This window comes from Echinops telfairi, unplaced genomic scaffold (genome assembly GCF_000313985.2).
Source record: "Echinops telfairi isolate 266 unplaced genomic scaffold, ASM31398v2 ScPeMD7_23;HRSCAF=83, whole genome shotgun sequence".
Lineage (NCBI taxonomy): Eukaryota > Metazoa > Chordata > Mammalia > Afrosoricida > Tenrecidae > Echinops > Echinops telfairi.
This window is the reverse complement of record NW_022103920.1, coordinates 56,343,466-56,371,103: the sequence shown is the minus strand read 5'-3', so window position 1 is coordinate 56,371,103 and position 27,638 is coordinate 56,343,466. Positions and strand designations below refer to the sequence as shown.

General features: G+C 39.8%; 1 protein-coding gene across 2 annotated transcripts; it reads right to left on the bottom strand.

Annotated features, from left to right (window-relative positions):
- Nucleotides 1-308: 308 nt before the first annotated feature.
- On the bottom strand, nt 309-27,484 carry STEAP2 (STEAP2 metalloreductase). Of its 2 annotated transcripts, XM_045288785.1 has the most exons (5): nt 26,972-27,484; nt 22,990-23,517; nt 18,557-18,721; nt 15,960-16,107; nt 309-382 (listed from the first exon to the last, which is right to left on the bottom strand). In XM_045288785.1, exons 1-5 carry the CDS (start codon nt 27,461-27,463, stop codon nt 372-374), a joined length of 1,344 nt encoding a protein of 447 aa, XP_045144720.1. In that variant the 5' UTR covers nt 27,464-27,484; the 3' UTR covers nt 309-371. The 2 variants fall into 2 exon arrangements, with proteins under 2 accessions (XP_045144720.1, XP_004702705.1); XM_004702648.2 differs by lacking the exon at nt 309-382 and having other exon boundaries at nt 10,992-16,107.
- Between the last annotated feature and the right edge of the window lie 154 nt (nt 27,485-27,638).

The following is a 27,638-nucleotide window of genomic DNA, read 5'->3' as shown; positions in this document are numbered from 1 at the left end:
AGATGGGCTTTGGGTCCCCACCCACGCACTTCCCCTCATTCACAATGATATGATTTTTTGTTCTTTGATGCCTGATAACTGATCCCTTTAGTACCTCGTGATCACACAGGTTTGTGTGCTTCTTCCATGTGGGCTTTGTTGCTTCTGAGCTAGATGACCGCTTGTTTACCTTTAGATCTTTAAGACCCTAGATGCTATAACTTTTGATAGCTGGGCTCCATCAGCGTTCTTCACCACATTTGCTTATGTACCCACTTTGTCTTCGGCGATTGTGTCGGGAAGGTGAGCATCATTTTTCTTCAGTTCTTCTTCAGAGTTCTGCCTGATTTTTGTACATTGCTCTGGAATTCTGCTACTTCGCAGAATCTGTTCTAGAAGTTTTCTGAACAGAAAAAAAAAGTTGGAAATAAAAACACTATTTGATCCAGCAATCTCAGGAGAAATGAGAGCTAGGAAATGAAGTTATATGGATATTCATATTCACTGCAGCATTATCCACAACAGCAAAAAGATAATAATAGCCTAAGTGCTTATCTACATGTAAACAAACAATGGCATATAACTTACCCACTGCTAATTTAGTGCCTTCAAGTTTGTTCTACACATATGTGTTAGTCTGGACACATTAGAGAAACAAATCCACAGAAACTCATATGTATATGAGAAAGTTTTATATAAAGGGTAAGTGCACATCAAGAAAACATCTCAACCCAGTGCTGCCCAAGCCCATAAATCCAACATTAGCCCACATGTCTGACAGCAATCCACAAAGCCCTCCTCCATCTCACAAAACACACAGAATGATGCCGACTGAAGGAGGAAAGCCGAGTCAGTGAGCGTGTAAGCATCTCAGCGCTGGCAGGGGTCTCCACATGGGTGCCCCAGCACACAGGGCTGCATCGGGGTAGGTCCAAGTGGCTTCTCCTCAGGAATGTCTTGCAGGAAGTGAGCCTGGCCAGTTGAAGCAGGGAACTGGCTAAGGCAGCTGCACCCTGGTCCGACCATCAGAGAACAAGAGACCCGAGAATTAAAAAGGCATGGTTCACTGAACCATTTATCCCTCCGCCCTTCAATTAACCCCACATGTGTTTATCGGCCAGGTCAGCACAATGAACTTTATCTCAGCATAGTTGTCAAGGGAGACTAACCCCTAACAATAAATCATGGGTCCATAGGCACAACTGTACAGTTATAATATATAAAGATCATAGTTAAGTCATAGAGAAGAAGAGAGATCGGGGAGAGAGTGAAATAAAGGAGTCAGACACATTTTATGGTATCTTGCACACCTCCTCGACGGCCATGTCTGTACAGAGTGTAGGAGGAGGAAGGAGGAGACGGAGAGGCAGTGGGAGGTAAGAATGAGGGAAGGAGGGAGAGGGAAGGAGGACCACGGAAGAGAGTGATTTATTTCTAACTAAGGCTTATACATCTTTGGGGGGCGTGCAAGCCCCTGATTACAGGTAACAACCTATGTCACAGGAAGGGGGTGTACCATAGGTAAGGGGGTGTACCATAGGTAATACAGCGATGGGAGGGGGATCATCTAAGGCTGTACATGGTATAGGAAGAGGAGGAATTAAGGGTACACATGTGACAAGATAAGCAGATCCTAGGTTTGTGATGGCAGCCTAACCTTTATTGTCCTTGAGCTGGAGACTTGATTTATTCTAAGCTTTCCAGGGAAACCAATCCACTGTCCCTAACAGTAGGGAGTGAGCCCCACCTACGGTGGACCAGACAGTAGTCTAATAGCTCTGGATGGTTGGTGCCTTCAGTGAGATAACTTGAAAATCATTTACCATTAGTTGCAAATAGTGTCCTAGGTTTGAAATATATTTGGGGGAGAAAAGCTGGGGAATAGCCGTTTTATATCCCACACATAGTGAACTACATAGGGTTTTTGAGACTGTAACTTTTCACAGGAGCAAACACCCTATCTTTCTCCCAAGAAACAACTGGTGGTTTGAACTACCAACATACCAGTTAGCCACCCAGTGCTTAATCCACAGCACCACCAGGGAACCTCTGGTGTATACTATAATGAAATACTATGTGATATTAAAGAACAATGAAAAAGATTTTTAAAAACTTCATGATATGGATGGATCTTGAAAACATTACTCAGTGAAATTGCAAAAGAATATTGTACAAGTCATACAAAAAGTCAAAGAAAAATTTATTCTTAGAAAAAATACTTTGGTTAACAAGAGTAGGAGGGTAGGAGAGAAAAAAATTACTATCTAGAACATGCTGTTGTTACATGCTGTAAAACTGTTTCCAACTTCTAGCGACTGTTTATATGACAAAACACAACACTAACTGGTCCTGTATCTTCCCCCCAATTGCCATATTTGAGCCCATTGTTCATGTTCATGTTATTTTGGGTGAAGGAAAGGGCATCATACAATAGGGGATTATTCAGCACATTATCATTAAGGCAAACAAAGCTGTGGAGAAGTGCACAAGAGTTACAGACAATAAGGTAAACATTACTATACAAATAATCCTGCAATATCAGTAATAACAAAAAATAATCTACTAGTGGATACATAGGTGTGTAAGTGCAGGTGGACTAGAGAAAAAAATTCATAGACACTCATGTGTATAAGAGCTTTATATATAAGAGCAATTAAATATTGAGAAAACATCCCAGCCCAGTCCAGATCAAGTCCATAAGTCTGATATTAGCCCATATGACTGATATCAATCTATAAAGTCTTCTACAGACTCACGAAACACATGCAATGATGCCAAATGCAGGAAGATCACAGACCAGTGGGTGGAAAGTCTTGGGGATCCAGTGACAGTGGAAGAATCTCAGCACTGGCAGGGGTCTCCATGTGGCTCCTTCAGCTCCAGGGCTCTAGCCCTCTGTCTTCTCACCAGGAATGTCTTGCAAAGGTGAGTCTATGTCCCACCTCCCACCAGCTATTTATCTCCTGAGAGCCTCCAAATGAGGTGATCAAGCTGCAACCTGATTGACAGGCTAAACTCCACCCCTTCACTCTTAAGTCTCAAATTGACACCAGATAATGTAACTACCACAATAGGCATATAGGCAAGTTAAACAAGTAGGGGTAGACAAATGGGACAATACCCACAACCATCTTTAGGTTTGAAAGAATATTTCCACATATGTATTTGTTTGTGCTATAAACATATCCATGGATATAATATAGCAAACAAGGGACAAAGTTGTGAAAACTACTTAGCCATAACCAAATACCTCGAGGTAATGAGTCACTAGGCTTAAGGGTGTGGGGGTGCTTATGACTACAGACTCATGGGAAATAGCTAAGTCAAATGTTGACAAAGACAATGTTCTACATTCTACTATGCTGAGTAGTGATTGGGGTCTTGAAAGCTAGTGAGCAGACATCTAAAGTACAACTATTGGTCTTTCCCTGTTAAAGGCAAAAATAATGAAGAAACTCAAAGATGGGCTAGAGACCCACACGAATCTCAACCTCCACAGCCCCCAACAAGATAATGCCCAACTCTTCTACCAACTGTTCTAAACGGGTCAAGAGTGAAGGTCCTGGATAGACTGGAAGAAAAATGTGGCCCAAAGCACAAGCACATAGCAGTCTTGCTGGCCTGATAGAGACTGGTAGAACCTCTGAGACTGTGGTTCTCAGTTACTCTTCAAGCCCTGAACGGACCTGAACTGACATTCGTCAAATGATAGACAATTAACACCAAGGATGTCTACACTGCTTAGAACAATCAACTCTCCAAGATCAAAAAGGCATCATTGGCCCAGGGGTAAATCTCAGAAGGCAGGAAGGGAGAGGAAAGACAAATGGAAACGGGAAATATAAGAAGTGGGAAGAATGCCTTGTGGGGATTGCAATCAATGCCATGAAACAAAATGTGTAGTGATTGTTGAATGGAAAACCAATTTGCTCCATGAATTTTCAAATCAATCACAATTAAGAAAAAAACCCCACACTTTTAGTGCTCATTTACTGTACTTTTCTAGTGTTTTACATGTTTGACTACCTTGAAATTTCCATTCAAGGTTACAACATCCTTCTTGGTTTTCTTTGTTATTTACAGCTACTCTTGGCATCTTTAGAGGCTCTCATTGTAGAAGCGGTTTCTGAATATTTAAGGCTGTTGAATGCAAAGTGTGCCAAGTGTATTGTTAAGAGGATATTAATTGCTTTGGCACATTCCTGAGTATTCCACATCAAAGGGAGACTAAAATCACAATGGATAAACACAATGGAATCTGGCACCCATTTGCATGTCTTTTCTGTGCCCATCAGGAGGACAGACTGTAAAGGAAATTTTTGTGCAAGCAAAGGCATTTCATAAATTACACTCTAAAGCTTGGCTACTCAAATGTGTATTAGCTCCCAATTAATACATTTTTAAAAATAGGGTACTTATGTCACCTATGTAATGCATAATCTCTGACCCCATGGAGGACACACAAAATCAGAATTTGCATTTTGACAAGAGCTCTAGGTGATTCATTTGCATGTTGAAATTTGAGAAACACTGTTATAGTGTTTTCATTATAATGATTTCAGAATGTTTAAAATCCCCCCAAAACTGACTTTCACAATTACTCTATTTGTGTGATAGTTAGGTTTGTGTCAATTTGGCTGGCTCAGGGTTCTCAGTGGCTTGGTATTTGAAGCCTTCATGATGCTGTATGGCGCATCGTAGTCAACTCCATAGTGCGGTCTGCTGTGAGCAACTAATCACTTGTAAGAAGATTGGGGTACAGTGTAGCTCCTTACTCGGGTCACAGCCCTGGTGCAAAGGAAAGGATGTTTTCTTGTGGTATAGCCTAATTCCTGTACAAGGGGATGCAGTGGAGAGGCTGGCTGGCTTCTCGCTGGGCCAGGATCCTGCATCTGACCCATTTACCTTAGTTCTTTTGGACGTGAGTCAACAGCCTGCCATATTGCCAGCCAGCAACCAGGTCCCATCAGCAACCTGGCACCTTACCTACTGACCTTAGATTCATTGGACTCTGCAGACACAAAACTGACTGCTGACCTTGGATAAGCCTGTGGTTTTCTGGTTTGTCGTCCTGTTTCCTGCTTTGTCAGCCTCTGCAGTTATACTTTCCAGGAGAAGTCTCCAGTTTAACATCGGACCCATGGACTTGAACTGGATTAGCTATCTGCTTCTACAATTGTGTGAGCCATTTTCTTTCAATATCGCTCTCTTCATATTATATATATATATATATAATATGCTAAAATATATATGTAAATAAATAAAACATCACTGATATTGTTTCCCTAGAGAATCCAGCCTTACACAATTGATGAATTTTCCAAGTCCCTTGTTTCTTTACTGATGATTATATTAGATTGTTTTTCTTCTCAGTGAATGAAACAAGCTTTAACTTTTAAAACACTGAATTGTAAAAATTGCATGTGTAGATTTAATATATGCCATTATTCATAACTATTTAACATAGATATTTGAAGGCTATGTGTTGACAGGGGACATTTTTATGACCCAGTACACAGAAAGATCAAAAGGTGAAATAAAAAAAAAGTGAAGTAACTAACAACTGAAGTCTAGTAAATTATTTAACTACATGGTGAATTAATAGCAAAGAAACTCACTAGAAACAAATTCTATGTAGAGAAATGTTCCAATCTGATAATAATTCGGTAAAAGTTAACATCTGTTAGGTTACAAGGGAGCCTTGGTGGCATAGTAGTTACCCTTTGGGTTGGTAATGCCAGGTAAGGAGTTTGAAACCAGCAGCCGCACTTTCTATCCGGTGACGTCACAGTCTCAGACACTCACAGGGCAGCCCTACCTTCTCCTAGCGGGTTGCTCGGAGTCAGCACTGACTTGTTGTCAGAGAATTATTTGATCTTTTCCAGTTGGGTTACAAGTAGCAATTTCATAAAAGGAGCTGTACTTTTAAAGATTAAGTAGTAGTTTTAATAATATCTTGACCTACACAGAATTTTTACTTTTAGGTAAGTAGTAGTCAACGGTATGCTTCATCTTAGGTATGCTATGATTCAGTGATTTGGCACACATTGGAATGACTGCTCCTCCATAATTTATAATGCAATGTAATCACTTCTGTTGTGGGATGTGTCAATAGCCAAGGGTGGAAAGGGGAAAGTCTTTGGGATCGTTACAGGCGTATGTAAGTGAGTGTTCTGACAGGGCACACTCACTCTCTCTTTATACTTTATCCTCCTCTGATTGCCTGGCCTCTTGTTACTGTGATGTCAGCATGTAGAAGTCTCGTCTGCTGCATGACATGCCGAGTTTGGGCTCATTTCTCTGCAATCATGTGTATGAGTCAACAGAAGTCTAGCCTGCAACTCCATTGTGGGTTTGGGGCTGGCCAGTCTCTGCAGTTGTTTGAGCCATTCCCTTGAGGTAAACTTCTCTAAATTCATATATATGTTTCACTGATTTTACTCCTCTAGAGAACCCAGACTTAGACAGTCATAAAGCTAAATATATTTTAAAAAATAAATCTATTAAAAACATGATTCTTGCTTCTGTTTCTTTGCCTGGTTCTTGTTTGCACACTATCTAATTAGCAATGCTTAGGAAAACGATAATTATTCATCAGTATGTATTAAGATGGCTTCTAATAAGCATTTCAGGGCATATATAAATGTGGTAGTCACTAAACTAATGCCAGATGTTCTAAATGCTCAAGCAAATGCTATTCATTTCTGAGTCAGAGTCAATTATTTTATTCAGAAAATTTTTATAGCATATATAAAATGTAATTAAGAATGGTTTTAGTAGATCAGCTTTGGTGGAATTATGTAACCAAAAAATACATATAAAGCTAAAGTTTATTCTCTTTCAACGTTTTACAGAATCTTTCATGTTGCTTGGTACAGAAGCAAAACCTGAAAAGAAACATCAGTAATTACCTCTTTCCAACAGAATCATTAACACAAAGTTGAGAAACAAGTTTTTGGGGCAGAGAACAAAAGTAGACTAGCCTCTCCTAAATTCAACCATTCTAATACAAAGTGTACTAAAAATACAGCCATTCAAATGGCAAGTAATTTTTAACAGCAAACTGGAGGATCTATTCATGTCTGGTAGAGAAATGAAATAAATGATGTTAAATAATGAGAAATTCATTTAAAAATATTAACATAGGAATATTCTCAAGAAATATCCCTAGCCTTTAGAATTAACAACCATGCATTTTTCCATAGGAGGAGGGGTGGTGTTATAATAAAGTAGGGCTGTCTTCATTTGGAGCAGGATTAGTCAGAGGTACAAGGCATCATCAGAACAAAAAATCTTACCATAGTGAATGATGGGGGGAGTGCGGAGTGGAGACCCAAAGCCCATTAGCAGGCCACTGGAGACCGCAGAGGGGTCTCGGGGAGGAGACGAGCCAGTCAGGGGGGGATGTAGCAACGATGAAAAATACAACTTTTCTTTAGTTCCTAAATGTTTCCTCCCCGCTCCCACTATCATGATATGAATTCTACCTTGCAAGTCTGGCTAGACCAGAGGATGTACACTGGTACAGATAGGAGCTGGAAATCCAGGGAATCCAGGGCGGATGAGCCCTACAGGACCAGTGGTGTGAGTGGTGATACTGGGAGGATAGAGGGAAAATGGGTTGGAAAGAGGGAACTGATTACAAGGAACTATATGTGACCTCCTCCCTAGGGGACAGACAACAAAAAAGTGGGTGAAGGGAGACGTCGGACAGGGCAAGATATGACAAAATAATTTATAAATTATCAAGGGCTCATGAGGGAGGGGGGAGGGGGGAAGGAGGGAAAAATGAGGACCTAATGCCGGGGGCTTAAGTGGAGAGGAAATGTTTTGAGAATGATGAGGGCAATGAATGTACAAAAGCGCTTTACACAATTGATGTATGTATGGATTGTGATGAGTTGTATGAGCCCCTAATAAAATGATTAAAAAATATATATATAATTATTCAATTTCCCCAACTAATGCCATGTTTTGATTCTACAGTTCCCAAACATCCTTTTGATTTAGTATTTCTTACAAAGAAATTAAGAACAGAATATGCTTAGTTAAGGCAATACATTCGTCCCGCCTTCTCTGTGAGAGATACTATCTGAAACTCCAGATGGTACTTAAGCCTATGCTCATATATGTACCTATTATAGAGTTTAACATATAAATCAGGCACAGTAAGAGGTTAACATCAACCAGTGGTAATAAGGAACAATTATAACAACGTGATATAAATTATGTGAGATGAAGCGAGGTGAATGACATTGCATTAGACTCTTATTTTCCAACTGCTGTTGCACTGTGATGACTGAAACCGCAGGAAGAACCATCAGCAGATAAAGGAGACCACTTACATACTTGTATTCTTGCTAAAAGGGACACTGATATGTCTTCCAACCATGAGACTATTCTGATCGAAGAATCTCTGGCTGCACAACAGGAGAGGCTATACCTCTCTCTTAGCTGTACCTACTCACTCAGCACCTCTGGATTTTGACCCTTCCAGGATGTATGGCTGACATCTAAATCATTCTGAATTTCAGGCCTCCCTTTCCAGTCGAATATCCCTAGCCCAGGTTCCATAGAACCTTCTCGAAATGAACAAGTGCTTCTACTTTATTGGGGGAGTGTTAGCCTAGTTAGGAAGAAACGGAGTGAGCCAGCTGAACAGGAAGCACACATAGAGGTGCTAAACTGGCCACAGCTTTCAACAAAGTGTGATGTCTTAGGGAATATTTTCACTGAGGTCTGATGAATCCTTGCACTGTGGGAAAGTCTCACTTGGGGGAAAGGGAGAATGTATCCATCAGTTTCTTCAGAAGCTTCAACTCTTTAGTCAAAGCACTCTTCTAAAGTAAGGTTTACCACAGAAAGCAAAACCAATACCCCGTCCCCCAAACAATAAAGACACATCCCATAAAACATTTGTAACGTGTACTTAAAGGTTATTTGTTGTTTGTTTGCAAATCACATTTAACTCTACATCCAGTATTTTATCTGGCAATCCTGCTCTCAGGGTATCAACACACCCGACTTCCCAGGCAGCTGCTGGGCAAGAGCCTCCACAAGTCAGGTCTACAAACACAAAGTGGGGCAGTGTCTACAAACACAAAGTGGGGCAGTGCACAGGGCTCCTCAGTAAGCAGCTGCGGTTGGCAGTCAGCAGCAGAAGCAGCTATTCAGCCCAGCACAGGGCTGCTTCCGGCTACTGGCCACAAGGCAAAGCAAGTGGGTGAGAGCAGGGATAGGGAGGTAGCGGGAGAAAGGTTTTGTTGTACGGATGATATAATTTTCTGAAAAAGTAGTCAATATTTATTACAATCTCTTAGACCATATTGTATTAGATACTGAGATACAGTTACTGGTAATAAAGTAATTTCTGCTACAGGGAGCTTCACTCATTATGCACTGCCAAATAATCTTTAAGTACACGTTACAAATGTTTTATGGGATGTGTCTTTATTGTTTGGGGGACGGGGTATTGGTTTTGCTTTCTGTGGTAAACCTTACTTTAGAAGAGTGCTTTGACTAAAGAGTTGAAGCTTCTGACTCATAGCAACCCAATAGGGGAGGCAGAACTGACGCTTAGGGTTTTTGTAACTGTAACTCTCTATGGGAGTAGGTTTTGACTTTCTCCCTTGGGGATGCTGGTAGTTTTGAACAGCTGACTCTGTGGTTAGCATCCCAACAGGTAATCACTACACCATGAATATTGTATGAGTCCTGATTTTAAAGTTTAGTTAATACTCTGAAAAAATTCACTGTCTTTAACTCAATTCTGACTCACACTGTCCTACTGGTCAGGGAACTGCCCCTGTCTGTTTCTGAGACTGTAACTGCTTACAGGAGTAGAAAGTCCCATTTCTCACCCATGGAGCACCTGCTGATTGCAAACTGTGTACCTTGTGGATCATAGCCTGAGTTAGTTTATTGTGCCAACCTGGCTGATAAACACATGTGGGGGCTAATTGAAAGGCGGAAGGATAAATGGCTTGGTGAGCCTCGCCTTTCGAGTTCTCGGGTCTCTTGATTTGTGATGGTTGCACCAGGGTGCAGCTGCCTTAGCAGTTCCCAGTTTCAGCTTGCAAGGCTGACTTCCTGCAAGACATCCGCAAGAAGCCACATGGACCTACCCCGATGCAGTCCTGCGTGCTGGAGCAGCCATGTGGAGACCCCTGCCAGTGCTGAGATGTTTACACATTCACTGATTCGGCTTTCTTCCTGCAGTCGGCATCATTGTGTCTGTTTTGTGAGATGGAGGAGGAATTTCTGGATTGGTGTTGGACATATGGGTTAATGTTGGGGACTTGTGGGCTTGGGCAGCACTGGGTTGGGATGTTTTCTTGATGCAATTAACCATTATATAAAACTCTCTTTTACATGAGTTTCTGTGGATTTGTTTCCCTAAAGTACCCAGACTAATACATAGCCCAAGACATAACCACTACCCCACCATGAATGCTAGTGAAATTAAATAATTTTCAAATGACAGTATCATCAAATGAAGGGAAAGCTAAATCACATGTATTGCTTTCTATAGTCTTCTAAAATAGAAGTACTTAGAAAATAATGAGATGGTCTGTATTACATATTGACATTAGTCTTTGATTAGAAAGATATGTCTTGAGTTTTTGTTCAGGGGGTATTGAGTGTATGTTAATGGTGGTGGAATAATTTCAAAAAGGGTATCAATAATGGTTGCACACACAAAGAGTGTAATCAATGACATTGAATTACACATGTAGAGATTGTTGATTTGGAGAATGTTTTGTTGTGTATATTTGTGCCACAATAAAAAAAATAATTACACTAACAACGAGTACAAGGAAAAAGAAAGTGTTCTAAAATTTATTGAACAACTTTTCTTGATATATTTGAACCACTGAACTATAAGATATGTGGATGAAGTGCCAAAAAACTGTTTAAAAACAAAACAAAAACCTCCCATACCAAAATAAAAAGGAGAGCGAGTGAGAGAGAGGTCTATTTGTACAAACCATTTCAAAAAAGAAGTTGAAACGCATTATATAATACTTTTTATTTAGATGTTCATAAGGCAGATCTATGAGAATGGTATAAAAACATGGCACACAATTTGATAACTGTATTTTGGAGACAGGGTTTTAGCAAATATCAATTACAAAGTTATCAAGAAAGCACTATTTTCCAAGCAGACCTTTTCCAAAAACCTTTTTGTCCAAACATCCTGCCCCCACCCCCACAAAAAGCATCTAATGAAAGATCAAGGCAAGAAGATGAGTAAACTCAATGACCTATGAAAATCAGTTCTAATGTGAATTGCGCATGACCCTTTAAAAGTTTTTAAAGGTCTAGAATTATTGCAGTCTAGTTTATTCAAACAGTGCTCACGGTATCGCGACAGAGAACTGAAAGACAGAAAAGGGTAGTCTGGCTTCGTTAACAAAGCAACTCAAATCCACAGAGGCTGGGCGGGCGATTCTCTCTGGGAGGCGTGCAGCAGTCTTTCAGGTCTCCCTTGTGCTTTCTTCATGGGGTGGTTTTGATCTTGCGGACACCTGCTCGGCATTCTGCCACCCTGCCCACATTTCCCGAAGTAAGATGGGGTAAGACCATAAAGAACACAAGCTTTTTTCCTGTTAAGGAGACTTCCAGGAATCACACATATCAGTTACTATGGAGCCAACCCCAAATCATGATGACCTCCATGTGTCAGAGTAGAACTGAGCCCCCTGGGCTTTTCAATGGAAGTGGATCATCAGGTTTTTTTCTTTGACACTTTTGGGCCGACTCAACCATCAACTTTCAGCTAATGGTCTGCGTTGCCCAGGGACTCCAGACAGCCGCACAAACCTCCCTTTATTTCGCGCTGGCGAGCCCTCAGCTTCATGGATACTCTTACCTCAAGGCTAGGTAGGGAAAGTGAGGGACAGCCGCTTTTCGAAGAAGGAAGGGAAAGAGGGGAGATAGCTTCCAGTACCTGTTCAAGATTAATGTCTACAAAGCTGGGAAACTCCTTTAAAGAAGATCTCAGTAACTTAAGAGAATACTTCCATGAAGTTGGCAATTTTGGAAATCATGAAAACGTTTCTGCTTTTAGGATTTAAAATCACTGAGAAAATCTATATGTTCTGCCCTCAATTAGGATGCTACAAGGAGAACTCAGGGAAATTAAAAGCCTCTCAGTGTGTACATGTGTTAGGCTGAACTAAACTTTGTTTTTTTAATGTGGACAGAGCCTATGCATTCTAAGCACTTTATAATTTCTTTAGAAGTAAAGTGAATACTATTCACTTACAAAACTCATTGTTCAAAGGTACGAACAAATTATGTTTCCACTAAAAATATTACAGTCTCACTCAGAGCTAATTACATATACATACCAGAACTTGTTTTAGATTTAGGATCAACTGAAAACAGAACATCACATTTTCATTACAACATATCACAAAGAGAAATCTTTACATGGATTAAGGTATATTAAACTGTGTGCTGCATGGCTCTAAGTCAAGGTTTTATAAAACAGTGTCACTGTGACATTTTAAGAGGTTCTATGTATTTTATAGTCTGGCATGGGTATAATTAGTTCAGCGCTTATAGTATTCCTAAAGAAATAGCTATGAATTACATTTGTGGTTCTTTGTTAAAACAGCATGTAAGAATCTTAAATTTTATAATTAAACTTCTTATTTTGGGAAGGGGAAGAATTTCTTTGTACATTTTTTATGAAATAGTTTAATGGCAAAAGGAAATGAAAAAGAATTAAGGCTTCATCACAATGCCTAAGAATTGAACAACAACAACAACACCAAAAGGATATAGTATACTCTCGAAGTCTTTTCGTACCCAAAACTTTCATAAATTGGGCTATAATGTATTCTGAATAGACTTTAATTATTACTATCAAAAGACTTAATTTGGAAAGTAAAATCCCTTAATTAAGACAAGGTCATGCTAATTTATATGAAACAAATCAGGTAGTTTAACACTAGGGCTAAGTCACTTCCTTGTGCACCACAAAATGGCCTTTAATAAATACCTATAAATATAATTTATTCTTAATTTAAAATATTTTAATGCTGAAATAAAAAAATCTCACATGTGGATAATCTGGGCTAACTTTTCATGTATGTATTGAAAAAATATATGATAGCATTAATATATAGTATTCAATATTAAGTATGGTTTCAAATGCTCTTAAAAGAGGTATGAAAATTTCACATAAAAGCTAAATAGCACAATATAGTCCATGGTTATTTTCCTCTTAGAAAAAAATTACTTGATGTTGTTTTTTTGCATAGAATTATGACTGAATATGTTTTGTATAACCTTACAATATGCTCGTGGGCACTTCTCCAAACACAGATCATGAAACAAATTTCCACTGTCTAAAGTCCCACACCCTCACCCCATTTCCTCATTTGTAACAACAGAATTTTAAGGCCAGAATATGACTCAGAAATAAAATGATTATTAAGAATAACCATTAAGAAGAATAATCAGATTAGCAAAGTAAACCAACACAAACTCAATGAATATTTTTGCATTTTAAAAATGCAAAGATTTTAAGAACTATAATGAATACAGTACATTTACGGCAAAAATTTGAAATTACTGAATATTGGTAGTCCTGAAAAGGAGATATTACTACTGGAAGCAACAGTTTGATTTTTTATGCATCTTCATAAAAGTTCACCATTTCATATTTCAAATGCTCCATTAATCTGCACTAGTGATTTCCTTATCTATATTACTGGCTACTTAATATATACATGCAACAGTAGACTTCAAAACACATCAAATTTTTAAACCAATTCCACTGTATTTTCACAGTAAATAGTTAAAGGATGGCTTTGAGAAGGTAAAATTTAAGGGATCAGAAAGTACTGAAATAGGCTGTTTTCACTTGTGCACTAAAATAGTAAATATTTCTATAGGTGTTTAACCCCTAAAAGTTATCATCCAACTGAATTCCCACTAAGAAGTCGTGGGTGATCATTAAGAGGGGAAGAATATAACTAAAATAAGGAAAAAGGAGAGTTCAAGAAAGTACAAGGGCCAGACGAGAGCGATTCCAGAGTCCCTGACCAATGTACTAGGAGGGAAAGAGCCAGAGATGGGTCAAGGTAACCCCATAAATGAAGTCCTTCTATATTTTGTCAGCTGGATCCATCAATGTGTCAGTGGGTAAATTTAGATATGTTATCATTCTAAGAGGAGAAATGCATCTAATTGAATCTAGCCTGCCACTTGTTATTTGAATAAGAACAAATGGCGCATTCTTGCCAACGTTTTTTTTAACAAACTGCAATTTAAATGTAGAATGTGAGCACAGAAAAATTGTTATGAATAATTCACATGATTATATGTTCCTGGAGTAGATTTATAATTAACCACTTATCCTAGTATCCTCCATGCTTGCAAATTGCTCCCTAATGAATGGTTGAGCAGGCAGGCGGACACCTAAGGACGAGAAAATGACCAAAGCCTACAGGAACTTAAAAAGATTCTGTAGGACCTTAGTCGTTCCTTATCAGTGTGCTGGTCCTCCTTCTGCTTGACACTAGTAGTCCTCAGAAGGGAGGTTTCCTGTGTCTGCTTCTAATCTCAAGGTGCATGTTCCAGGTCGGGCCAGGTGAACAGAAATAGATTATCCAACAAGCAAGAATGCGTTAATGCCCCCATCAAAAAATGTCAATGGCTTTATACAAGAAGGCACCTACTGAGACTGGTATCTTGAGCAAAGTACATGGGGCTGGAGCAGGGACAGGAGAGCTGAGCACAGCCTCTGGACGGGAACGCTAGGTTAGGTATGCACTAACCATTGTCCTAGTACCTTGGACAAAGTACTTTTTGAACCCTCAGTATCCTCCCAAGTACAATGAGGTTCAGAGCTACCTACCTCACAGGGTTGTCATAAGTATGAAATGGGACAGGACAAGTAAAGTGCTTCGAACAGTGCTTGGCACACTAAAACTCTCCCATTACAAACTAGAGGGTAGCAACTGCTTACAGCGCAAACATGTGGGTTGATTGACAACTGTTGGTGTGTAAAATTGACACTTTCCCTCTAACAAAGGAATACTTTTAAGATTCCCAGGGTTGGTATTATGCTAGAAACATCCATTTTGGAGGAAGAATATTACTAAGTCCTTACCCCGGTCAACATATTATTATACATATTAAACTGTTCTGAAATAAAACTAAGAGTAAAATACTGCATTTTCAGTATACATTTCATATTACCAATCAGTTACTCCTTTAAATTTGTGTAGCGTCATATTGACTCATATGATTTAACTATGGCCTTTATATTCTATTTTATGAGAGGAATGTTACCACGCACCCTTACTTAGATGCTAATGTAACATGTCCCTTAAAAAATGAGTGTATATTTCTAGTTCTTAAGTTGTACAATAAGTAAAACCTGCCTGAAGCTTCAGAAAAAAAAATGCTTTGGATGAAATTTTTTGAATGATATTCAAAGCTTAAAATTCTGCTCCTTTGCAAATTGTTTTTAACATGATGAAGTATGTTTATATTATTAAATAAATATATTGACCTGATTATGAAATCTTGTTTCGTTCAAACAACAACAGTGTTACCATTATACCAAACAAAACAAAATGTACCTAAAGTTCAACAGTATGTTTAGCTCCCAAAATTCAAATTGGTCAAATATGACATTTGTGAAAATTATTTTGGAAAAATAAATCCACCACTAATTTGGTTAAGACCTCAATTAACAGGTTTCAGCCCACAGCAAGTTTGACACACATTGACACAAACCCTTCAACCCCACATTAAGTTAATAAAAATCATGGCGTAAGTAGAGCTTTGACTGGCATCAGTGAGCACCATTTATCATCATCACATTACTGTGACTCTCTCAGGTGAGAGATGAGGAATCGCTCCTCCAATACCTTCTTCTAGAAACTGGCTCTTTTCCCAGCCTTTCTTAATTCTTTTTAGCTTCCGGCTTATACAAGGAAGGAGTAAAATAATCTTACCCAGAATTACAATTGAAGGCAAAACCAGAGCAAGAACAAAATTTGGTGGTGTATAGAACCGATAGTATTCTTCTTCAAAAGCTCGCTTCCATCCATAAATTAAAACATGGAAAGTACTTATGAGTAGAGCGACGTATCCCAGGGTAGACTAACGGTGGGAGAAGGAAGACAAAGAAACAAATGATTCAAATTCATAAATCAACCCATCAGGTAGACCATGTTTGCATTTTGATGTAACTATTTTATCTTAAATTATTGAACTGTTCTTTGTTCTAAATCAAGCTATTTTAACATTGTTCCATATGTCACATGCATTCATATATCTATACTATGTTATACAAATAAGGTGACACTGCATATAGTTGGATATCCTGATCATGAACCTTAGTAACCTTGGTGGTGTAGTGGTTACATGGTGGGCCGCTAGCCGCAGGTTAGCAGTTCCAAACTACCAGCAGCTCTGTGGGAGGAAAACAAGGCTTTCTATTTCTGTAAAGAGTGACAGTCTCAGAAACTCACAGGACAGTTCTACTGAGTCCCCTAGGGCCACAATGAGTCAGAACTGACTTGATGGCAGTGAATTTGAGTGAGAGATCAAGAACTCTTTTCATCATGCAATTTAACTACTCTGAAAACGTGACTTTAATGCTGTTTAATATTCTGTTGAGTGAATGTATGATACATTTATTGAACCATTCCTTCTTATTGACCACTGCAACTCTAAATAATGCCACTTAAGCAGCCCCATTCTAGGTTTCAGATTATGTTCTTAGGGCTGATTTTTAATAGTGTGATAGCTGGTCAAAACATCTACCTTTCCCTGAAATGTGTTGGTACAAACTGCTGAATTATTCTTTCGAAAGGTTGTTCACATTCCTACCAGTTGTATGTACATTAAAAAAGTCCTTTTTGATACAGTGAAATGCGAAGGAGTATTCTCCTGTGTGTACATATACACACATATACATATACATGTATTTATACATACACAGATAGAAGCCGATAGGTAACACATTTTAAACCTGTAGCGTAGGGAGTTAACCATTGGGTTATTAACGGTAAAGGTTGGTTGTTCAAACTCACTAGCCTCTCTGAGGGAGAAAGATGTGACTCCCTGATCCCATAAAGATTTAGAATCTTGGAAATCCTAATAAGCAGCTTTACTTTGTTCTATAGAGTTGTTAGAAGTTGAAATTGACTTAATGGCAGTGGGTGATAGTATAGAATGAATATGTAGTATAAAGATGAATTCAAATGCCTGGTTTTATTGGCCACATTAAATGACATCATCGAAAGTATTAAGTCGTTTACAAGATTATCGTTAACAGAACCTCTTACTTTGAGAGATGTACCAGCACATCAGTGTGATGATGTAATGTAATGCCTAACTTCCCTGTGACAGCGCCAAGTCTTCTTTCTAGCAGGAAAAATCCTTCTGTTTGCAACTACTCATCCTAATTTATGGGTGATAATTTGCACCCATGACACCTTTTATCAGTGTTCTTTCCAGGTGTGATTACACAGGCAATTGGGAAAGTATTCACATTCTCTTCAACAAAAAATGAATTTAGATGAGGGTTCAGTTCTTATTCTGAATGAGACATTTACAAAAACCTCAAGTAAATAGGCAAATAGAAAGAAAGCTTACTGCACCACCAAAGGACAGCATCTGCAAGTGTGTGTTTGGGTCCTTCTAGCCCCTTTAGATACAACCATTACAGATTTTATGATAATGTAGTAGTCTAGATTTGAATTATATATTTATGAAAATACACCTTTATTATTACTGGAAGAAAACGTTTAACTTATTAAAGAACAGGCTGGTGTTTTGAAACCTCTTCACAGACACTTCGAAGTACAATACATATACTAAAAAGATGTAAGCCTGGCTGTTGTCATAATCCATTGGCCTAGTTACTGGGCTTGTCACTGATTGTGTTTGCGTGTATGTTTGTGTTGCTCATGTTTCTTGTAAAATATTCAGCCTGAACTTCTTACTCCTTAAATTCAAATGAGATCTCCCCCCAACATAAATTAAGATGACTCAAAATATATTCAAATTCTTTATTCACCTAAGAAACAAATCGACTTTCAACATTAAATTTTTTCTAGGCTCACCCCTCCCCTACTTTCATTTTATTTTAAATTAACCTTTCTCTTTACCTTACTGGCAGTGTTATCAAAGTCCTCCAGTACTTGCAGCCTGATCTTCCACTTACTGGACCAGAGTCATCTTAAACTGGTTTCCAGGGGAATGTGTTTCCCAAGGTAGCAGCATAGACACAAGCCTTGTGCTGTTGGGTCAATTCTGATTCCTGCTGACCAGGGATATTTCATGGTAGAACTGTATCATGCAGGGTTTTCAGGCTCTACTCTGACTCGACTCTTAGAAAGGATTTCCAGGCCTTTCTTCCTCAGGGCTACTGGGCAGATTTGAACAGCAATTTAGTAGCTGAGAGAAAGCACTTGGTTCTACCTGGGGACTTTAGCTTTCCCCTTGCAGTAAGAAGGGTCCTTTATTTGGGGGGCATCTATAAAATCAGTTAAGTTTTATGCCATCAAACCCCTCCTCAAACAAACAACAAAACCCCACCCACCTGAATGAAACTGAATTCCCTCCAGTTTAAAGCATTGCTCACGGATGGGATAGAGGTGACCGCCAGCAGGGAAAGTAAACCAAGGCTCATTATTCCAAAGGAGATATACATTTCAATTCTCCAGACTTCTTCTTCATTCCAAGAGTTTTCAATATTTGCATGAACCTGACAAGACAGCAAGTGTGAAGTTTATTTATTTGTAAGGGCATTAACTGATGTAGTACAGAAGTACTGAGTTCACGCTGGTTGAAGGAACCGAGTCATATGTGGACATATTTAAGTTGTATTGATTAAATTCAACCAGCTGGCCCAGAGACCATATCATTTGCTTTAGGATACAAAAGAGAACCCCAGTCTCAAATATATGAAGGAGAACATGTATTAAGTCTTAGTCAGGGCAAAGGCAGCAGGCTCCCATCCAGAGGTGGGAGCCCATTAGTTAGGGGCCCTAACAGCATCTGAGGGTTTTCAGAGACCCAATAGCTTAAATAGGACATGGGAGGGCAAAGCAAAGAGTGACTGATCAATACATCACAGTTGCTGGCCAGACTACAGAATCAGAATGGGACCATGATTGGGACACCTATATTATGCTACCCAGAAGGGCTTATGCCCTTTGACCAAGGCTGTCAGAGAATGACTCAGGAGTATTGCACCCCTCTTCCCCAATCCCCATCAAGAACACACCCAGGTAAGGCCCTCAGGGAAGCAGCCCTCCTTGGGCTAGTTAGGAGTGATAGTAATCTACTTTCTAATGCACCTTGCCTGAGTGCAAGACTGTGCACATTCTGTGAATGGTCTGAAGGAATTCAATGGAAGCTAAACCCACGTGGAGACTCTGCGAATGGATTTGGGGCTTTCTTTGTTCTAAGCAACCTTCCGCAAGCCTAAGTGGTAAAAACACAATGGATGATACTGCTTAGGTGTCAGGGAAAGGGAGCGAGACTTAAGCAAAAAGGTGACTAAGCCTCTCTCCTTTTCTGAAAAGTACATGTGAGCATTATAAATGTATGTCATCTTATGTGAGAAACATCTCAGGTTACAGAATCTGGAGTCACAAACCTATGAGAGAGAAGCTGAAGAGAGGTGGGCTCCGGGATGACACAGAAGAAGAATGGATGAGTACATTTAATTCTGAGCTAGTTTTTAGTTGTAGGTTTAAACTTGAGTGGATAATTTGGTACATTGGGGGTTTGGGTCAAGTTAGAAACCAGGCAGGGACTCTCTAGACTACTTGTGTATTTTCTTTCGTCGTACACAGAACATTTATGTGGTTTTTCTCTTTCATCCTCAGGAAGATGTGAATTGCCTGAGGACAAAGCTTGACAAAGCCAAAAAATGTACCCATTTTGAACTGAACTGACTCATTATTAAGAAAATTTTCTGGAAGTCCAATTGCCTCATTTGTAATATACTTGCCCAAATGTCTTCCCTCACATTGAAAATGCATACACACACAGGGACTCAGGACCTGATTTTCTCTGAAATTATGATAATCTGCATAGGGACAACTTTTAGAATTTTGAATTTACACACAAATAATCAGAATACACATCGACAGTGGACCTCCTTGGGCTAACACTTTGATTTAAATGAGTATCTGTTCATGGAAAAAAAAAGTTTTCCAACTGAATACCAGCTTAACTTTGTCCATTTCCAGTCAACCAAATATATTTATAAGTTTGAGGAAAGAGAAAAAGTTTCCTTTCAACATTTCTCTAAAGCAACTACATTTTCACCCTGAAAGAGGCCACAGGCTCCATCTCCGTGGAAAGATCATCTTCCGATCTTCTCATTTGATTCTGAACAGCTTCCTTTGGCACATCAGGGAGCCCTGGAGGTATAGTGGTTATGCATTTGGCTGTAATCTGTAAGGTCAGCAGTTTGAAACCACCAGCTGCTCCGAGGGAGAAAACAGAGGCTTTTCACTTCTGTAAAGAGTTACAGTCTTGGAAACACACGGGGGGCATCTTCCCCATCCTATGGCGCCACTATAAATCAGCACAGAATTGATGGCAGTGAGTTTTTTCATTTTCTTGGCATACCCAGACACTACCAACTGGAGTTACCTGCTCTCCCAGTTCATTAAGTCATTCCACAGATACTTTAAAAAAAAAGATAAAACAATGTTCATTGCAGCATTATTCATAATAGCCCCAAAGTAGAAGCAACTCAAGTGTACATCAACAGATGAATGGATAAATAAAATGTAGTACATATAGACAAGGGAGTACTTATGATTCAGGCACATAAAGGCAAGTCTGATATTTGCTATGACATAACTGATTCTTGGAAATGTTCAGTAAAATAAGCCAGACACAAAAGAACCAATACTTTGTGATTCCTCTTCGATGAAGAATCTAGAGTAGGAAAATCCATAAAGATATAAAGTCAATTAAAGGTTACTAGTAGATTAGGGAAGGAGGAAAGAGAATGTTATTACTCCATGGGCTCAGAATTTCTCTTTGGGGTGAGAAATATTTTAGAATGTAATTAATGCGGAATTGGTGGTTTACAATTAGTTGTAATATATAATTAGTTCATATATCATGCAATCTAATAGTTCACTCAGAAGAGTTGTGCAGTCATCACCACAGTCAATTTCAAAATATTTTCTTCGTTCTGGTACTCATTGTTGTTAGCTCCCCATCCCTAAGGACTCTTTTGCATGCTCACTCTGTGCCAGACACTGCTGCTCTAAGCACCTGGCACACACCAGTGAACAGAACAGACCAACACCACCTCTCCACTCGCGGAACTTACATTCTGACAGAAGGCAGCCAGCCAAGAAGGTATAGAACAAACAAGAAAAACATACCAGGTACTAGAAGGTGGCTATTGCTATTGAAAGGAAGACAGAAAGACAAAGTAGAACAGGGCATGAGAGGCTGGGAGCACCAGCTGCCGGCAGGCTGCAAAATTAAAAGGGAGTCCCGTGAAGGGCTGATCTATTCTTCGGTACAAAGGTCTCTGTCTTCATACTTTAAGAAGTCTCACAGTCAAAGTAGAACTGTAAGAGCAGCGGTTCTCAACCTGTGGGTTGTGACCCCTTTGGGGGTCGAACAACCCTTTCACAGGGGTCGCCTGGTTCATAACCGTAGCCAAATTTGTTATGAAGTAGCAATGAAAATAATTTTATGGTTGGGAGGTTACAACATAAGGAACTATATTAAAGGGTCACGGCATTAGGAGGGTTGAGAACAACTGGTATAGAGTCTCCACTATCTATAGACACAGCCAGAAGAGGGGGGTTCTACTCGGTTCCTCCCAGTCTTGACTTCCATTCTGCTTTAAGTTTCACAGGTTCTTTGATATGCAAATGACAGAACTCTGCTTTCTGAAAGTGAGGAGTTGAAGCACTTGCTGATGAAGCTCAAAGACCGCGCCCTTCTGTATAGATTTTAACTTAATGGAAAGGAAACAAATCCTTACACCTGGACCAACAGGCAACATTATGACAAATGGAGAAAGGATTTAAGGCGTCAAGGATTCTGTCTTGCTTGGACCTACAATCAATGCTCAAGGAAGCAGCAGTCACTGTATTGAGTTGTATGCACTGTATTGGGTAAATCTGCTGCACAAGACCATCCTTGAAAAGGAATCCATATGACTTTGAGGACTAGTGCGCCCGACACAAACCATGGGACTTTCAATTGCATCACATGCATGTGGGAGTTGGACAGTGAACAAGGAAGACTGACGAAGAATCGATGCACTGAGCTGTGGTGCTGGCAAAGAATAGTCAAAGTATCATGGACTACCAAATAAATAGGTCTACTTTAGAAGAAGCGCAACCAGAATGCTCCTTAGAAGCAAGGATGGCATGACTTCATCTTATGTACTTTGGACATGTTACGAGGAGAGACCAGTTCCTGGAAAAGGAAACCACGCTTGATAAAATAGAGGGGCAGCGAAAAAGAGGAAGACCCTTCACAAGATGGCTTGATACTGTGACTGCAACAATGGGCTCAAACACGAGAGCAATTGTGAGGTAGATGAAGCAGGACCCGGCAGTGTTTCATTCTGTTGTACACAGGGTTGCTATGAGTCGGAACAAAGTTGGCAGTAGTTAACAACAACACAACAATGATTTTATTGATATGCTTACCCAAGTTGTATTATTGTTCTGTGGGACATGGCTAATGATAATAAAATATTTAATGGCTTAATGATAGAAAGAAATTATTACAATCCTAAAATTAAAAAAGGAAACCTCCTTACTATAGGTCTGTGTTTACTCTGAAAAGATAGAAGTGACAGCTTTCATACTTCATACTTCACTGAATTCCTATGTAAAGACAATGTTTAAGAACAATTCTTCCCCCTCCTTCAATATACCAAAAGGATTTTCCTCTTACAACACATGCAAACTTCACGCTATTTTAAACCGTATGTGTTATACATCATAGTCATTATACAAGCACATTCCATACCTGCTGATAAGCCATGTTGAGAAACAAGTATCTCTCTGACCTTCTCATTGGTAAGCAGAGGCTGTAGACAACATGGACGGCGGCGAAGAAAAAACTTAGCAATCCCAGCTGTTTTCGACACTGTAGCCAGGTCTCCAACCATGGTGGAAATCTCCTATACTTGGTGCCATAGTAAAGCTGATAAGCAGCGGCCAGGAGACCTGCTAGGTAGACCAGGGACAGCAAAGTAATGGCAACTATGGGCAAGGTTTTATTCACAATCTCAATAGGAATCTTGTAAAAGTCACTCTGCTGGTTTCTCGCATATGGATGTACCACATCCCTGACAAAGGAATAAAGGAAGAAAAATGTGGCTAGGCTGATAGCGACTACCACTGGCCCCCTCCAGAGAGTAAACAGTCGCAGGGGTAAATTTTCAATCTCCTTAGCTGATGATAATGATCCCAAGTCGATGGGAATGAAATTCAACTGGCGAGCAAGCTCAATAACCTGTTGCCGAGCTTGAATGTTGTTGCTGCATACGTACACCTGCAGGGGAAAAAGGAGAAAGACTCATCATTATTACTGTGGTTTATAAATGTACTAACGCTGCCACCTTCCACTTTCATCTCAGGAGCAACAATGGTGAAGACATTTGAATGATGGAAGTGGCTAAAGTTAAGACATCCAATAAAGCCTTGATTAATGTTATGAATCTATTCATTATCAGGGGAAAACAGTGTCACAAAAATAACAAAATCCTTGCTACCTATGATGACATGAAAATAACATGCAGAGCAACCTAGGTAGAACCGGGGGTTGGTTCCTCAGAGGAGGGCAGGTAGTAAGAAAGCAAGCATACTTTCCTAGGCCCTGTGGCAATGACAAAGGTCTCTCCTCCAGTGGTCCAGGTCCAGGGGGTGCCTGAGCAGCCGGCTCTCTGCCTCACCCTTTACTCTCATCTCTCTAATGACTCCTTAGGGAACAACAAGGCAAGAACACCGCTGGCTGGCTCCCCCTGCACTGGTTCTAGGCAGCAGTGATTCTGCCTAGAGGACTGGTTCTAAGTAGTACTCTTCATACTCAATGGAAGTGGGTTTGTTTTTTGTCTTTTAAATTATACTATGTATGTTACTATGTAATTTAGTAAATTATGTATTTTATTGGTCAGTATACTTCTTCCATTTTTAAAATGATGACAATATACCTAGTGAGAAAACTGTATTCTGAGGCTTAGTTAAATATAACTGAAAAGCAGTTGGTCTATAAATTATAAAGTGTCACCCTGTTGTTAAGGACCATGAAGTCAACCCCAATAGCAAACCTAACAGTGTAAGTCATTCAAATTAAGGGCCCAAGGACTAAGAAACAAGAACGGAACGATTCCTGTAACTTTAAACGTATAGACGGTTCCACAGTGCTTTTTATGTTTTAAAAGTCAACATGATTACAAACAAAAGTAAAGGGTTAAATTAGGTACATCTCACAGGTCATAGCTCTAATATACAGACTTTGGTAGATATGGGGAAAAAAGAGAGAAAGGGATCCAGAAATACCCTCTAGAGAATTAGAAAGTATATATTCTTTTAAGAACTTGGAAGAGAATGATCATCATGACCTTGTTATACAACTACACTTTTATAACTTATATAATAAATTAGTATCCACATTAATGCTTAAAGCATCTAATAAAGCATTTTACAAAAACAATAAAAGCACTTATCATCATGCTTAATTATAAAGGCATAGCTACATCATAACAGATAGCTGAAGTACTCTACTTACTGTATTTACTTATCAAGACTTTCATTCTATCACAGCATCAACAGGCTCAGCATTTGCTTTAATCTCCAGCTGCACTAAATAAAACACTACCAAGATGCTCATGCTAAAGGAAACCAAAGAAATCCAGCCCATTTCTACTTTCCCACACAGACTAAGTCTACACTTAAAGTGAAATTGTGCAATTTAAAGTTCTATGAATATTAATCTATGCAAAATAGAATGGTACTTCTAACACACATTTATTGAGGATAACTAACACAGTTTCTAACAGAGGTGGGATACTGTGTTATTCAGTAGGTGCAAGGAAGTGACAGGAGAAGGATGGAAGAGGAGGGGGCCCACGCGGGGAAGCATCAGGGAAGGACGGACAAAAGTGGCCGGGGAGGACAGTATGCTACTGCTTCTATTTTTGAGGAAGCAAGGAGAGACACAATGCATGGAGTGTCACATTATTCATTTGGCAACTTTACCTTCTTTTTAAATTAGCTGATGGACAAACGATGAAGGTGGTGGAATCCGACCTCCTCTAACTTCATGAGCAGGAGAAACACCATCAGCATCGGCCCATGGCCGATTACTATAAGACAGAGGGTACACTTGTCTCCACCCTCCAACCTTCTAACCATCGCTGATATCAATCATCCCTCACATGGTACACACGACTTTTCTACTGGGTTTGATAATTCATTGCAATGGCCACACAGAACTCACAAACCAAATTCAAGTTATTATGAAGTTTACTATAGGGATGTAACAACGAGATAACTTGACAGTGGCAACGACAATGGATTCAAACATGGTAACAGTTGTGAGGATGGCCTAGGACCGGGTAGTTTGTTTCTGATGAACATAATGTTGCTATCAGAACTGACTCCACTGCACCTAACATCAGTGCCAACAATAAGAAGTTAGAATTCAGCAGCAGAAACAATTAGGATATAGTCCTTCAGTCTGGACAGTCTCCTCTCAGCAAGCCTGCAAGCACAGCTCTCTATGGTCTCCCAGTTCTCAACCATGTGGCCTCTGGTCTTCTCGGGCAAATGTTACAAAGCTCTTTCAAGTCTTCCAATAAATGCCCATTCTGCAAGTAAGCCTCTTCCTGAAAGTGCTCAGCTCTATGGGCTGGCAAACCCTGATTAAGTACCAGGAAGGCACCCCACTCTTGTCAGCAAGCCTCCTGCCTCATAGCTGGGAGCCCCCTGTACCATTTTCTGCCGGTCTTCTGGTTCTGCAGCTGTCTCTTGCCATCTCTGGTGTCTCAGTTCAGTGCAGGAATTTCAAGGTGATGATCTACTTCTGGTTCTTCTGTCCTGATGGTACTGAGATCTCATGTTCCTCCCTCTGCACTGAATTATTTAAAGCCTAGCATATAGCAAAATGGACCAGTCTCCATGTAGGGTTCCATATACCCTATTTGTATTATTCTATCCCAGATAAGTATCATGTACCTGATTGACATTTTGGCAAGCTATCGAAACCCCTTGGTAGGCCACAAGTACCCCACATTTACATAGTCGTACCCTGTCATTTGCTCAGAGTTTCAGATGATAGCTCAAAAGCTCACTGCCATCAAAGTGATTCCAACTTCTGGTGGCATAGTGGGTTACATGTTGAGTTGTCAAATGCTGTTCAAAACCACTAGCCGCTCTTCAGGAGAAAGATGAGTTTTTTTACTACTACTATAGAGATTTATAGTCTCAGAATTCCACAGCGTATAATTCTGCTTTGTTCTACAGGGTTGATACGAGTTAGAATCGACTTGACGGCTTTGAGTTTGAGTTACAGCGACTCTGTAGGACTGAGGAGAGCTCCCCATGTGGGTTTCCAACACTAGAAATCTTTATGGGAGTAGAAAATCCCATCTTTCTCCAATGGAGCAACTGGTGGATTTGAACTACTGACCTTGTAGTTAGCAACCCAACATATAACCATGCCACCAGAGCTCTTTATGGTTAGAGGACCATAATAAGTAACTTTCAGTGGTACAGGAAACGACAAGTTCTTTGATCAGCTTTCCATATCGATTTGGGAATAGAAATATGCCCTTACAAAGTAAGCACCTTAATCGCCAGGCTTTCTTGTATAGTTTTCCAAATGATAATCTTTGGAGAGCTTCAGAATCTGGTATTCAAATGTCTGACCCTTGTTTAGCTCTTTACCAAGCATCAGATAATTAAGGTTAAAATACACACACACACACACACACACACACACATACCTGCCGGCTGGCATCTTTAGGTCCTAACTGAAGCGCCCAAGCTGAGATAACGTTAAATCCTTTGACGATCAAGGAATCTGGGAATAACGAGGCCAAATACTCAGCATTGGATTCTGGGTATTGGTTTACCCTCATGTTATTGCTAACATCAATCAGGATTTTCCCCACAAGCAGGTGTCTCAGGTCCCACAGGGAGGTGTAATGTTCTCTGTGTATGGCAACAAAGATTATATTTGTTTTGGTGAGAGCATCTTCATGATGAGTGACATCCACCACGTGAGGAAAAAATTCAGAAGCAAATTTAGGATTTCTACTTCCTATCACCACGTGATAGCCACATCTAATAAGCCGAATGGTCAGGGATTTGGCAAAATCCCCACTGCCGATTACACCCACGGTGACCTTCTTTGCGTCTTTGATGCCGTTTAAGCCATTGGGCAAAAACGTTTCACTCAGGCTCTTGGGGCTTCCCATCACCGAGATGGACTCCATGGTGAGGCCTATTCCAAGATCACCAAGCACCTGTGTCCTAGAGAGAAGAAAAGAAAATGTTCAACCACTGCTGATTACCACGCACGGAAACACTCTTAAAGGCTATAAAAATCTGTCAGAAGTAAAAGATTCTAGCAAGCACAGTAAGCTAAACAAAAGGTTGTTGAGGTGGAAA